This window comes from Orycteropus afer, unplaced genomic scaffold (assembly GCF_000298275.1).
Source record: "Orycteropus afer afer isolate SDZICR_OR568_19922 unplaced genomic scaffold, OryAfe1.0 scaffold00312, whole genome shotgun sequence".
Classification (NCBI taxonomy): domain Eukaryota; kingdom Metazoa; phylum Chordata; class Mammalia; order Tubulidentata; family Orycteropodidae; genus Orycteropus; species Orycteropus afer.
Window position 1 is genome coordinate 2,563,227 of NW_006921899.1, and position 14,527 is coordinate 2,577,753.

The window sequence follows — 14,527 nt, forward strand, 5'->3', positions numbered from 1 at the left end:
ACCCACCAGCCACTCCTCAAAAGGAAGACTGGGCAATCTACTTCTGTAGTGATATCACCTCAGAAACCCAAGGAGGGGTCGCTATGGGTTGGATCTGACTCAACGGCAATGAGTTTGGTGTTTTTTTTTGTATATATTAACATATACTGTATTTGATTATTAGTTGTTTTTGTTGTTAGGTGCCATTGAGTTCATTCTGATTCACAGCAACTGTACGGAAAACAAAATGAAACACTGCCTGGTTCTGCACCATCCTTACAACTGCTGCTGTGCTTGAACCTACACTTGCAGCCACTGTGTCAGTCCATCTCATTGAGGGTCTTCTCCTTTTTCTCTAACCCTCTTCTTTACCAAGCATGATGTGTTTCTCCAGGGACTGGTCCCTTCTGACAACAGGACCAAAGTACAAGAGATGAAGTCTGGCCATTCTTGCTTCTGAGGAGCATTCTGGCTGTACCACTTCCAAAACAGATTTGTTCTTCTAGCTGTCCATGGTTACATTCAATATTCTTTGCCGATACCACAACTCATGATGATTACAAGCAAGCTACATGTGAGTTCCCAAATGATCCAGCAATTCCACTGCCAGTCATACACTCAAGAATTCTAAAAACATTATGTCTACACAAGAACTCATACAGATGTTTACAGAACCATTACTGATAAAAGCTGAAAAAGAAGAAACAGCCCAAGTGTCTACCAACTGATAAATAGATAAACAAAATGTGATGTACCCATAGAACAGCACTGGTGAAAAACGAGGCTCCAGTAACTGATGTAATACCCATTGAGATGTTTCAACAAACAGATGCAACACTGCAAGTGTTCACTCATCTGTCCTAAGAAATTTAGAAGACAGCTACCTGGAAAACCAACTGGAAGAGATCCAAAGAAAGGTGATCCAAAAGATCGTGGAAACTATCGAACAATATCATTAATATCGCATGCAAGTAAAATTTTGCTGAAGATAATTAAAAAATGGTTGCAGCAGAACATCAACAGGGAACTTCCAGGAATTAAAACTGGATTCATTAGAGGATATGGAATGAGGTACATGATTACTGATGTCAGATGGATCATGACTGAAAGGAGAGAATACCAGAAAGATGTTTACCTGTGTTTTATTGACAATGTAAATGCATTGGAATGTGTGGATCATTACAAATTATGGATAATATTCTGAAGAATGGGAATTCCAGAACATTCAACTGTGCTCATGGACCTGTACAGAGACCAACAGAAAGTCATTCAAACAGAACAAGGGGATATTATGTGGTTTAAAATCAAGAAATGTGTGCATCAGGATTGTATCCTTTCACCATACTTACTCAATCTGTATGCAGAGCAAGTAATCCAGGGAGCTGGACTATATGAAGAAGAACATGACATCGGGATTGGAGAAGACTCATTAACAAACTATGCTATACAGATGATACAGCCTCACTTGCTGAAAGTAAAGAGGATTTGAAGCACTTACTGATGAAGATCAAGGACTACAGCCTTCAGAAGTATGGATTACATCTCAACATAAAGAAAACAAAAATCCTTACAACTGGATCAGTAAACAACTGATAAACGGAGAAAATGCTGAAGCTGTCAAGGAATTCCTTTTACTTGGCTCCACAATCAATGCCCCCAGAATCAGCAGCTGAGAAATCAAAAGACATACTGCACTGGGCAAATCTGCTGCAAGAGACCTCTTTCGCATGTTAAAAAGGAATGTCATCACTTGGAAGACTACAGTGCATCTGACCAAAACCCACTGCTATTGAGCTGCTTCTGAGTCACAGCCACCCCCAGTGGGTTCCCAAGGCTGTGTATCTTTATGGAAGTAGACTGCATCATCTTCCTCCCACAGAGCAGCTGGTGGGTTTGAACTGCTGACCTGGTTAGGAGCCAAAACGTCTTACCCACTATGGCACCAGAGGCTCCTAGCACCTGACCAAAGCCACAGTATTTTCAATAGCTTCATATGCAAGTGAAACCTGGACAATGAATAAGGAAGACCGTAGAAGACCAGATGCATGTGAATTACGGTGCTGGTGAAGAATACTGAATACAACAGGTACCGACAGAGGAACAAAGAAGTCTGTCTCGGAAAGTATAGCTGGGATGCCTCTCAGAAGGAAGGACGGTGAGACTTCGTGTCTCTGGTCATGTTCCCAGGGGCACCAGGCCCTGGAGAGGTTACCATGTTTGGTGATGGGGAGGGTCAGCAAAAAAGGGGAAGACCCGCAGCCAGACGGATGGACACAGTGACCGAAACAGCAACGATGATGAGGCTGAGGCAGGACCAGGCGCTGTTTCGTTTTGTTGCACAGAGTGTCACGAGAGTCACACTGACTCGCTGGCACCTAGCAAGTAGCATGGCTGGTAGAGGAGAGGGGCAATGAAAAAGAGGCAGGCCCTCAATGAGACAGACTGAGCTGGGACCAACTGATGGCACCTGACAACAACGTGGCTGGATGCCGGGGGAAAATGAGGCGTGACTGCTAAGGCATCAGGTTTCTTCTGGTTAATGACAATGTCCTGGAATGAGGTGGTGATGGCTCACTAAAAAACTGAATGGTAACCTTTAAAAGGATGAATTTTATGATATGTGAATTACATCTTAATAAAAAAGAACTTGTATGAAAAATCTTAAAAAAGCAACTTATAAACCCTGTGTAAAATAAAAACGTGTACGTAGAAGACCAGTAATGTGTGAGAGACATTAAAAAATGGTAATAGTGGCCGAATTAGAGGTGAAAAAGCTTTCTATTTTTCAGCACGTTCAGAATTGTTTTCCTGGTGGAAAACGAATTACACTGATTTAGAGAAATGAAGGCACCATCCTTATTTGGGGAGAAAATCAGAAAGCACATACCTGGGCTGGAGTGTTTGTAGTCACAGGAGATGGCGATTCACTAACTTTCGGCTCGCTCGGGGACGCGGCTGAGCCATGTGACTCCTGGCTGGCTGGCTGGTCTGGAGACAGAGCGTCACTGCTATCTTCATCAAATGAGAAGTCACCCTGAGTCGGCGGATAGTCCTCTTTTCCAACGCCTGTGGAAGAAATGACTCCTCATCTGTGTTGGCCTGGGCACACACCAAGCACAAGATGAATGGCAAACACAATGCCTTCTCTGAGAACTTATGAAGCTGGTTTTAAAAAACCCAACGTGCCACTGAACATTATGTACCTGTCAATGGAAAAACACACTACCGCTAAGATGTATTCTTTAAAAATAACAAAAGATTAAACTTGAATTAGCTGAAGCCTCTGGATCCAACTACGAGTCATAGAAGTGCCAGCAGACAGAGGGACATTTCAATGACAAACAAGGATCCAAATGCCACCAGTAAAATCCAGAACGTGGAAACGCCAGAGGACAAAAGAAATCTGTTTCGTCAACAAACAAACAGCAAGGAGTAGTAAGACTCAAGAGACGTATCAATCAAAGATAGTATGTGGGCCATGTTTGGATCCTGATTCAGAGCCCAACTGTTAAAAAGCATTTTGAGGCAATCAGGAAACTGGACCATGATGGGTTACCCTCTGTCTGTGTGTCTGTGTTTAAAGTATTTTTTATGGCTGGGTCATGAGGTATCTGTTGCTAAATTTCCACCTCAGGGACCAGCCGAGCCATAATGACATGTTACCTTATGAAGCCCATCTCTTTGGGACTGAATGGAATCAATACCGAATACAAATCATCTAAGATTTAAATTCAGGTGAATGCAAAATATCAAGTTCCCATGAGTAACAAAAACTATTAGTTTTCAAATTAGGATAATAAGTTTTCAAAATTGCTTGCTAAATAAATAGCAATATCCTTGGCACATTTTTTTTCTTGCTAAAGTTTATACCAGGAAAAAAAAAAGAGATCAGGAAGAGAAACAGACATCAGAGATAAAGTCTGATAAGACCATGACAAAGTGGACAGTATTACCACTCCCAGTGCCACTCATCTGCTGTTCACCTTCCTGAACTAACACTGAGCATGCCACGTTTCATTATCTTTCCTAAAAGTAGACAGAAACAAAGCAACGAAAAGTTTATGAAAATATTAAACAAAAACTAAGCAGTACAGTAACTTAGAAAATATAATACTGAAATCACAGCATAAGACTTAAGCTTCAAATACAACTAGGGGCATCTCTGTGTTAATGAAGATAACCTAGGCTAAGCTTGCAACATGTAATGGCCTAGCAACAATAACAATAGTAACAGTGAGAACTGTTGCCAACGTTCATCAGTTTCTGATTAACCCAGAAAAGAATATTCATGATCAATGCTCACTTTACATTTCATTAATTTGTGTTGTCTAAATTTCCCAAGTCCAACTTCTCTTTCTCACAGAAAACAGTAAATATTTAGAGTCTTGCCTATAATTGCTTCCTTCACGCTGGAGTCTACAGGAAGGATGTTCTTCTCCACCAGCTCCATGGGACCAGGTCTCTGAGCAATCTTTTCGTTCAGATCATCGGCCAGTCGCGCTCTTTTCAACTTCATCTGAGTAGCCTGCAAGGATGGCTCTGCAAATGTTTCTACAAAAGGAAACAGAATGTTAACCATTACTTGAGTTACTATTTCTATTCCTTATTGTTATCTCAGGCCAAATAATTTAAGATATTCATGTATTCTCAACATATTTATGGAAGGACAAAATGACTATTCAGGAATGCCCCAGACGCATTTGTATCTTTAGTCATGGAGAAGTTGTACTGCCTGTTTAATGTGGAAACCCACAGATTTAATTATCCAGAAGTTAGGCCCAAACAGGGTACTGCTGTTGTTCACTTATGGTGGAAGTCAAAGGTGTTGGGGATATGACTGATGAACACGACAGATGGGATGCCTGGTTCTAGGCGTGTACAGCTTTCGATTTGGCTTCACGGGAAAGTCAGTTCCCAGGAGGGAGACACTGTACCACAGCTACAAGCTTCTCTGCAAGGTCAATGGGAAGAGCTTTAACTTCCATTCTTGGCTTGAGCCCTATGCATTTCACAACTGATCACCATAACTAAGTATTTGGATTTATTTCTGAATAAATCAACCTGTGTCTGTTAGGAACATTCAATTACAGAGTGCTGGTCACAGAGTAGCATTAAGTCATTTGCTTACCACTACTCAAGAAAATCAACAAAGTAGGAGGCCTCGCAACACTCCCTGATCTCCAAACCTTCTGTACAGCCATAGCAGTCAAAACAGCCTGGGACTGGTACAATGACAGGCACATAGACCAGGGGAACAGGACTGAGAACCCAGAAGTAAATCCATCCACCTGTGGACAGCTGTTCTTTGACAATGGGCCAAAAGCCATTAAATGGGGAATAGATAGTTTCTTTAACAAACAGCACTGGCAAAACTGGACATCCATTTGCAGAAAAATGAAACAGGATCCATCTCTGTTACCAGGTACAAAAACTAACTCAAGACGGATCAAAGACTATATATATATATATATATATACCCTAAAACTATAAAGATCATCAAAGGAAACAAAGGAGCCAACTTGGGGCCCTTATACATGGCATAAATACACAAACAGAAATAACTGAAAATGCACCAACAACACAAGACAAAACTACACGACTGGGACCACCAGAAAAATCAAACATTTATGTGCATCAAAAGTCTTTTCAAACAGATGAAACAAGAACCTACAGACTGGGTGAAAAATTTTGGCAGTAACATCAGATAAGGGACTAATCTCTAAAATTTGCAGACAACTTCACACCTCAACAACAAAGAGACAAACATTCCAATTAAAAAAGGGCAGAAGATATGAACAGACAATTCACCAAAGACGACATTCAGGGGGCTAACAAGCTCGTGAAGAAATGCTCGTGATTGTCAGGCATTTACTGCTGTTGTCAGCCACTGTCAAGTCAGTGTCAACTCACAGTGACCTGATACACAACAGAACCAAACAGTGCCCAGCCCTGCGCCAGCCTCACAATCCTTGCTACGCCTGAGCTCATCATTGCAGCCACTGTGTCGACCCATCTCGTGGAGGGTCTTCCCCTTTTGCGTTCCTCTCCACCTCACCCAGCATGATACTCTTCCCCAGGGAATGGTCCCTCTGGCAACGGGACCACAGTACGAGAGATGAAGTCTGGCCATTCCTGCTTAGGCGCATTCGGGCTGAAGCTCCTCTGAGATAGATCTGTTCCTTCTTCCAGCAGTCCATGTTACTTTCAATACTCTCCGCCAACCCCACAGCTCAAATGCATCAAGTCTTTTGTGGTCTTTTTAAAGGCATTATCCAGTTCTCACATACACATGAGGCTACTGAAAATGCCATGGCTTTGGGCAGGCACAGCTTAGTCTTCAAACTGACAGCTTTCCTCTTTAACACTTTAAAGAGGTCTGTTGCAGCCTATTTGCCCAATGCAATAGGGCATTTCATTTCATGACTGCTGCCTCCATGGGTGTTGACTGTGGATCTGAGTAAAATGAAATCCCTGACAACTTCCATCTTTTCTCCATTATCATGATGGTGCTTCTTGGCCCAATTATGAGGATTTTCGTTTTATGTTGAGATGTAATCCATACCGAAGGCTGTGGTCTTTCTTCATCAGTAAGTAATTCAAATCTTCTTTGCTTTCAGCAGCAAGGTTGTGTCACCTGCATATTGCAGGTTGTTAATGAGTCTTCTCCACTCCTGATGTCACGTTCTTCTTCATATAGTCCAATTTCTTGGATTATTTGCTCAGCAAACAGATTAAGTAAGTGTGGTAAAAGGATACACCCCTGATGCACACATTTCCCGGTTTTAAATCATGCAGAATCCCCTTGTTCTGTTAGAACAACTGCCTCTTGTTCTACATACAGGTACCTCATGAGTACAATTAAGTGTTCCGGTATTACCTTTCTTTGCAATGTTAACCACAATGTATTATGATCCCCCAGTCAAATGCTTTTGCATAGTCAACAAAACACAGGTAAACACCTTTCTGGTGTTCTCTGCTTTTAGCCAAGATCCATCTGACATCTGCAATGATATCCCTCGTTCCACATCTTCTTCCGACTCCAGCTTGAATTTCTGGCAGTTCCCTGTCGATGTACTGCTGCAACCATTTCAATCATTTACAGCAAAATTTTACTTGCATGTGACATTAATGATATTGTTCAATAATTTCCACATTCTGTTTGTTCACCTTTGTTTGGAATGGGCACAGATTTGGATCTCTTCCACTTGGTCGGCCCAACAGCTGTCTTCCAAATTTCTTGTCATATACGAATGAGTGCTTCTAGTGTTGCATCTGTTTGTTGAAACATCTCAGTCGGTATTCTGTCGATTCCTTGAGCCTTGTTTTTTTTTTTTTTTGCCAATTCCCTCAGTGCAATTTGGACTTGTTCCTTTAATACCACTGGTTCTTGATCACACTGCTACCTCCTGAAATGGCTGAACATCAACCAATTCTTTTTGATATTGTGGTTGTTATGTGCCGTCGAGTCGGACCCGACTCATAGAGACCCCTCCTTGGGCTTCTGAGGCGCTAGTACTATGGAAGTAGACTGCCCAACCTTCCTTCCAAGGAGTGGCTGGTGTGTTTGAACCATCAGCCTTCTGGTTAGCAGTCAAGTGCCTTAGGCACTATGCTACCAGAGCTCCCCTTTCTGATATAGTGACTATGTATTCCTTCCATCTTCTTTTGATGCTTCCTCTATTGTTCAATATCTTGCCCATAGAATCCTTCAGTATTGCAACTCAAGGCTTGAATTTTTTCTCCAGTTCTTTCAGCTTGAGAAAATGCCAAGCATGTCCTTCCCTTTTCGTTTTCTAACTCCAGGTCACTGCACATTTCATTTTAATACTTTACTCTGTCTTCTCGAGCTGCCCTTTAAGAAATCTTCTGTTCCTATCTTTTAGCTCATCATTTCTTCCATCCGCTTCAGCTATCCTGTGTTCAAGAGCAGGTTTCAGAGTGTCTTCTCACACCCATTTTGGTCTTGTCTTCCTTTCCTGTCTCTTTAACGACCTTTTGCTTTCCTCGTGGCTTACGTCCTTGAGGTCATCCCACGACTCCTCTGGTCTCTGCTATAACAGATGAGTGGTGGCACTGGCCACAAGACAGCTGCAAATCAAAGCAAGGAGATACCACTTCACCCCAGTATTAACAGCAAAGTTCACAAAACCAGAAAACAACAAATGCTAGCAATGGTGCAAAGAGACTAGAATCCTCATACACTGCTGGTGGGACTGTAAAATGGCACAACCACTCTGGAAAATAGTAATGGCGTTTCCTTAAAAAGTTGGAAATATAAGTGCCACGTGAGCCAGCAGTCTCACTGCTAGGTATATATCTTAGAACAAGAGCTGTGGCATGAACAGATAGAAGCACACCCATGTTCATCACAGCACTGTTCACAATAGCAAAAAGATGGAAACAACCTAAGTGCTCATCAACAGATGAATGTATAAATAAGTTATGGTACATACACACAATGGAATACTATGCAATGTTAAAAAATAATGATGAATCTATGAAACACCTAAATAACATGGATGAACCTAGAGGACATTATGCTGAGTGAAATTAGACAATGACAAAACGACAAAAATTGTATGAGACTACTACTGTAAAGAGTGAGGAAAAGGTTTATACACAGAAAGAATCATTATTCGAAGGTTACTAAGAGTGGGAGGAGAAGGGAGAATAATTCACTAACTGAAGGGCAGGTACATAGCCTCCTGGGTGAAGGCAATACACAGGAAGAGGGAGGTCAGCACAGAACGATTAAGACAGAAGGTCCTGGGAGCAGCACAAGCGTTAAAGGCCACAAGGTGAGTCTGTACACACACAACCCTGCAACCGCAGTAACAACAACAATAACTCATGGATACATGAACAGACAGTCACACTGAACAGGGACAGGAAGGGAATGGGACTACAGCCATGAATATATTAAGTTTGACAGAGGGTATTTCCTGCTTCGTATTAAAGGTGCTGCTAATACACCCATGAATACAGCAGAACACACAAGGGGCAAAACTTAGCCGTAACAGAATACCTGAGGGAATGAGTCAGTGGGCATGGGGGCTCAGAGTAACAGCCTCAGGAGATGCTCAGTTCAACTAGTCTAACAGTCCACACAGACAACGCTACTTTGGTGAGTAGTGACCAAGGTCTTAAAAATTTGTGAGTGGCCATCTAGGGGACAACAACTGGTCTCTCCCTGTCTGTGGCAAAGAAGAGTGAAGAAAATCAATGGTGTCAAGGCAACATTCCGGTTTGTAAACTGCTTGCCTTGCAAGTTACATAGTAGCTCTCTTGAGGAACTTGCTGTTAAGTAATCTTAGCATGACCTGATACTCTCCATTCTTGAGGTAAACTGTCTCGGCTGAAGCCAAGGCACCCTGAAGGCTCATGGCCACAAGCTACTCTCCAGCACACCTGTGTGTGCCCCTCTCCACAAGCTGAGCTACATGCTTCCCAAGAGTCAACTCCCACTGTCCTCAAAATAGTTCCTAGCTGTTGTAAATGCCACTGTCCTTGCATGCTTTAACTAAATGCAATGAAGGGAAAATGATAAATTTCAAAAGTGAAATTATTTCTTGGAAACTTAAGATAAATGTTTTGTAAAAACTAATAAAAAAAATCTGCTGTCAAATTAGAGTAGGGCAGCTGTAAGAGATCTGGGAAAAAGATGGCAAATCTAAGATCTTAGAAGTCAGACTGCTTTTCAAGTGTCTTTACATTTTTCTCTGTCATAAGCGGACATTACAGATCATGCACAATGACTATGGTTTACGCAACGAAGATGCCATAAACTCCATCCACTGACCCCATCCACAGAAGGCCCGACTCCTCTGTGGGAAATAAATGCACACTTCTACTCTGTACATTAAAATGTGTGCCATGTGCTGCCGTAATTTTCCTGTGGAAACAACTGTGGCCCCAGTCTGGCTATCATGCTAGTTTTTTTTAAACTCTGTGTTGTGATTTGGGTGAAAGTTTACAGAGTAGTGGTTTGCACTCAACAACTCAGACACATTTTGATGTGTGACACTGGCTGCAACCCCCACAAAGTAACAACAGGCCTCTTGCCACTTTCTCCTGTGCTTACCATCTCCATGCATCCTTTGCTATCCTTTCCTGCCTCTGAGCTTTACCGCTGGGCACAGGCTGCCTGCCTTTCGGATTCCTGTTAGCAGCCTGTTCTAACCACACAGGGGGATGACAGGTGAGGAGAATCAGATTATCCAAATCTCTCTTGGGGCGACTTTTAAATGGCTTTGTTAACATCAAGGAGCTTTGGTGGTCGCATTGTGGCTACAACAGTGGGCTGCTAGCCTAAAGGCCAGCAGTTTGAAATGACCAGCCACCCCATGGAAGAAAACGAGGCAGTCTGCTTCCAAAAAGATGCGCAGCCTTGGAAACTGCAGAGGGCAGTTCTACCCTGCCCTGTGGGGTCGCTATGCGTCGGAATCGACTCGATGGCATTGCGTCTTGTTAAGATCCAGGAAGGACAGCCTTTCTTCCTTCCCCCATTAACTCCATACAAACGACAGCAGGAATATTGGAAAGAAAATACTACAGAAGAAAATAATTAGAGCCTAGCATTTTGGCACGTTTCTGCTCCTAGTCTTATTACCTCCTCATCTCTACGAGACTGGGGCTGGATTTCAGCCGCCGAACTTCAGAACATAATTTAGACTTTGCCTGCCAACTATCTCCTCCAATTAAAATTGGGTTAGCGTTCAAGCAGAGCTGGGGGTGGTTTCAAGGTATTCTTAAAATTGCAGATGGCACATTCTTTCTTCCTTGAAAAATGCTACTTTGAGAAAAGATGTCCTAAAAACTTCACTTATGGTTCATTTACATGTACTGATGGGTCTTTAAATGTGGGGTGGACTTTTTGTAAAAAAGGCAAGTATGATTCCACTTGATGTCTGGTTAAACATATTTGCCTCAGCTTTACTTATACTAAGAAAGCCTGTTTGTTAGAAGGCAAGTTGAGAGGGCCAGCATTGCTCCTACAAAAATGCCCCTTACAAGCCAAGGTATCATCAGGCACAGGAGGAGCCAATTACCCAGTTACTTACCAGTCAACTCGCTTCTCGGAAGAGTCACTGATCCCTGACAGGTGGTGGTTGCTTCTACCAGACCAGTGCTGTTCTGGAAAAGCTTTTTAAGTCCTTTGGACCTAAGAACGCATCTCAGGGTGGGGACAGGCACCTGCCTCTCTTCCCCACCCCTGGAATGATGAGGAGAGTCACACAACCTTGGATTCTTTGGATTAAAAGAGCCCCTAAGGGTTGTGGAGCCTAATTTCATACCTGAACCTTCTTTACACCTTGACCGTGGTGCCAGCCTGTGCCTACTGCATGTCCCAGAAACCTGTTCATTTCCTACAGAGCCCTCCACACAACCTGTCATTCATTTGTCTTGCCTGTTTATTATCTATCTATCTCTGTCTCTCGAATGTAAACCCTGTGAGGGCAGGCACCCACCTGTCGTGCTCACTGTTTTGTTTTCTGGTACCCAGCACGCTGGTCAATGGATGGTTACCTCTACTAATACTGACCATGTCGCCTCTTGAAGATTCTGTGTTTGGACATGTCTGACCTTTAGGATGTTATGTGATGCTTGAGGTACAATCAAACACTTTGTATTTCTAACATCAACCTCATTTCAATCCTCATTCCATTCTTAGACCCAGAGAGAAAAACTTCTCATCTTTCTACATGATTATTGCCTATAAGTATTTGAGAAGTTTCAGATTCTTCCTGTATCTTCTCGCTGGAACTTGGCAGCTCACGGCGGCAGCACCAGCTTTCAAGGCTGCTGTGTCTTTAGAGAGGAGAACATCAGAGCCTGAACCTCGTGTTCTACCACAAATGGAATGGAACTGGCCCCACCAGCCTCCTAAGCGGTAAGGCTACATCATAAAGACAACTTTGGTGGGTAGAGCTGTTGCTGTTGCCGAGTGCCCGAGTCAGTTTCGACTCACAGTGACCCTATTAGGACAGAGGGGAGCTGCCCCACAGGGTGTCCTGGACTGAAATCCTAATGGCAGCAGGTCACAGCTCTTTTCTCCGAGAGAGCGGATGGGGGATTCAAACCACTGACCTTCCACTTAGCAGCCGTGTGATTAACCACTGTGCTGCCAGGGTCCCTTTGTGGGTGGAGGGGGGGTGTTTATAATAATGGTCAGATCAAGCTGACCATCATGGGTCTGTGGAACAAAGAGAAAATGCTGCATGTGGGCAATGTCCTAGACAGACCATAACAAGGAACAGGAGCTGAACTCTAGGGTTGAACTTGTGGCAAATGTACCCTTAACGAGAGGGGCACACATCCCTCACTGATGAAGCGTCCTCTGGACCCAGAATGCTTTTCCAGCACAGCAGTGGCAGCGAGAGCTATGACAGCAGCTGGTGGGGAAGAGTCAGTCCATCAGTGTGTTATGTGGAGAATCAACCTTCCCCAAGCATCTAACATAACATTTTAGCTTTGAGTCTTCACGTTGCTATCCAATTTGGAGGATGTCAGCCTGTGGGGTAAAAAGTTATTAAAATGGGAATAAGCAGAAGTGACAGAATTCGCACTTCTTTTCTTGAGAAAATGCAGCAAAAGCAGCAGAAACGAAACTTTTACCTTCTAGGATGTGCATCCTCACAAGTTCAGAACGATCCGGGCGGCTCCGAATCTTGTGCTTCAAAAAGTTCTCGGTCTTAAAAAAGAAGAAAATGTCTCGTCATGAATTCCTTAGGATTTATTGTAATTTGAAAAATTTTCTCCGGGTTCTCTATTTAAGTAAACTGTGTCCCCTTTTTGTCATGACTCAGATATCAGTGCTTAGAGAAACTAGTGTCTGACACGTGATCGAAACAGCAGCACCTGAACTGTATGTTGGTGCAGAGTCAGGACTCTGCGGACATATTTTAAAACGTGGCAAAGTCATGGGATGATTTTAAAGATGATTTCTGAAAAGAGGTAGGATTTGGATGATCTGAGTATCTAAAATCATTAAAACATACACTTTAGGTCAAGTCAAAACCCACTCAGATGATCAAGAATTTCCTAAAAATCCTAACATATTTTCTTTGATGAGCTCCCATTCTTGATCATGTTTTTCAAATCAGAACTATACTCAGCTCTAACCATAGGGCTTTGACATGGATTTTACATTTTACGAGACTCTAACAGATCATTACTAGATTGCAGGGGAAATTCTGCATGCCACTGTAAGGAATTTCTGAGACATGCTTATTTCCGTACTGCATAATGTAAGTTTTCCCTCAAACAAATAGACAAAACAGGAAGAACGAGGATGTGTAATGGCCCTTTTAAAGGAATACAGTAAGCACAATCCGGTGTGTAGCTACAGTGGACCTACAGTGCAAAGAATAAAGCACAGTCCAGTGCAGCAACCATCTTTCGTGTACCCCACTCTGTGGCGTACAGGTAACCAAAGCCCAGCGGGGCAGCCACTTCAGGATGTGTAGGCAGGACATCACTTGGAAAGTCCCTCTCCAGGGTGACAAATGGCAGAATGATCCCCTTACTACAGCCCTGAAGTGCTAGCAAGAAGGTAGCAATGTGTGGTTTGTCCTTTATGTACAAAAACTAGTTCCTGGCTTTCAAGATGAGAATTTGAATGTCATGCACTTCTACAAAATTCCAAGACAGAACTGCCCAGAACGTATTACTCTACACACCATGCATCCTGAGAATACACTCTTTTTGCTCTACTGGTATATTTGGGGACATGGCTGCTTTCTGGACACAGGGACTTCAGAGAGAAGGAGGGAAGCAAGGAGGAGAGTATTTTAAATGGAAATTTCTTACCCTGGCTCGTTCCAAGCTTTTTATCTGTTCGTGGAACACCGCTGGGCTCTTCAAAGCTGTGAGAGCAAAGAAAAATCATTTCCACAGTATAAAGAGGGGAGTTAATACTTCAGTCAAATATTACAGTGTATCCTGTTGATGTTTCCTTTGAATTTTACTAGTCCACACCTACAAGTCCATTTATTTACTAGTTCCTTGAGCAGCTCTGGGGGTGCCGTTAAAGCATTGGGCTGCTAACCAGAAGGTCAGCGGTTTAAATCTACCAGTTCTACCACGGGAGAAAGATGAGGCAGTCTGCTTCCAAAAAGATGTCCAGCCTTGGGAATACCATGGGGCAGTTCTACTCTGTCATACAGGGTCACGATGAGCCAGAATCAACTAGATGGCAGTGGGTTTGGCTTGGTTTTATGGGAATCTGCAAAATTTGGAACCTTAAATGTTAACAGAATTAAAATGATATCCCAAATAAAACAAGTAAAAGCTAAAACCAGAACTGCATACATAATGACATTGCAAGCACAAGGTCAGACTAGCTCCAACCCAAGTTTTCGTCACCGAGGGTACTGTTTGCTGATTTCTTGACAGATCTTTGCTCTTAATGACCGTAAAAGCTACTGGAAAAGGTTCACATGTCATCAGCAGTGACCTAACCTTGAACGTGAAGAAATACCGCACCACATATCCAATAGATCTGAGCTTCCATTCACTGAGAACTCACAACATGCTGAGCTCTGTGCTT

At 42.8% G+C, this 14,527-nt stretch overlaps 1 protein-coding gene across 1 annotated transcript in view; it reads right to left on the reverse strand.

The window, feature by feature from the left end:
• The window catches only part of MRTFB (myocardin related transcription factor B), a 106,801-nt gene that overhangs the window by 57,037 nt on the left and 35,237 nt on the right, over positions 1–14,527 (reverse strand). The window contains exons 3-6 of the mRNA XM_042782425.1: positions 13,789–13,844; positions 12,595–12,670; positions 4,369–4,530; positions 2,867–3,045 (exon numbers count right to left, since the gene is read on the reverse strand). Of these exons, the coding sequence (XP_042638359.1) occupies positions 2,867–3,045; positions 4,369–4,530; positions 12,595–12,670; positions 13,789–13,844 (473 nt within the window). The remainder of the gene's footprint in view (positions 1–2,866; positions 3,046–4,368; positions 4,531–12,594; positions 12,671–13,788; positions 13,845–14,527) is intronic.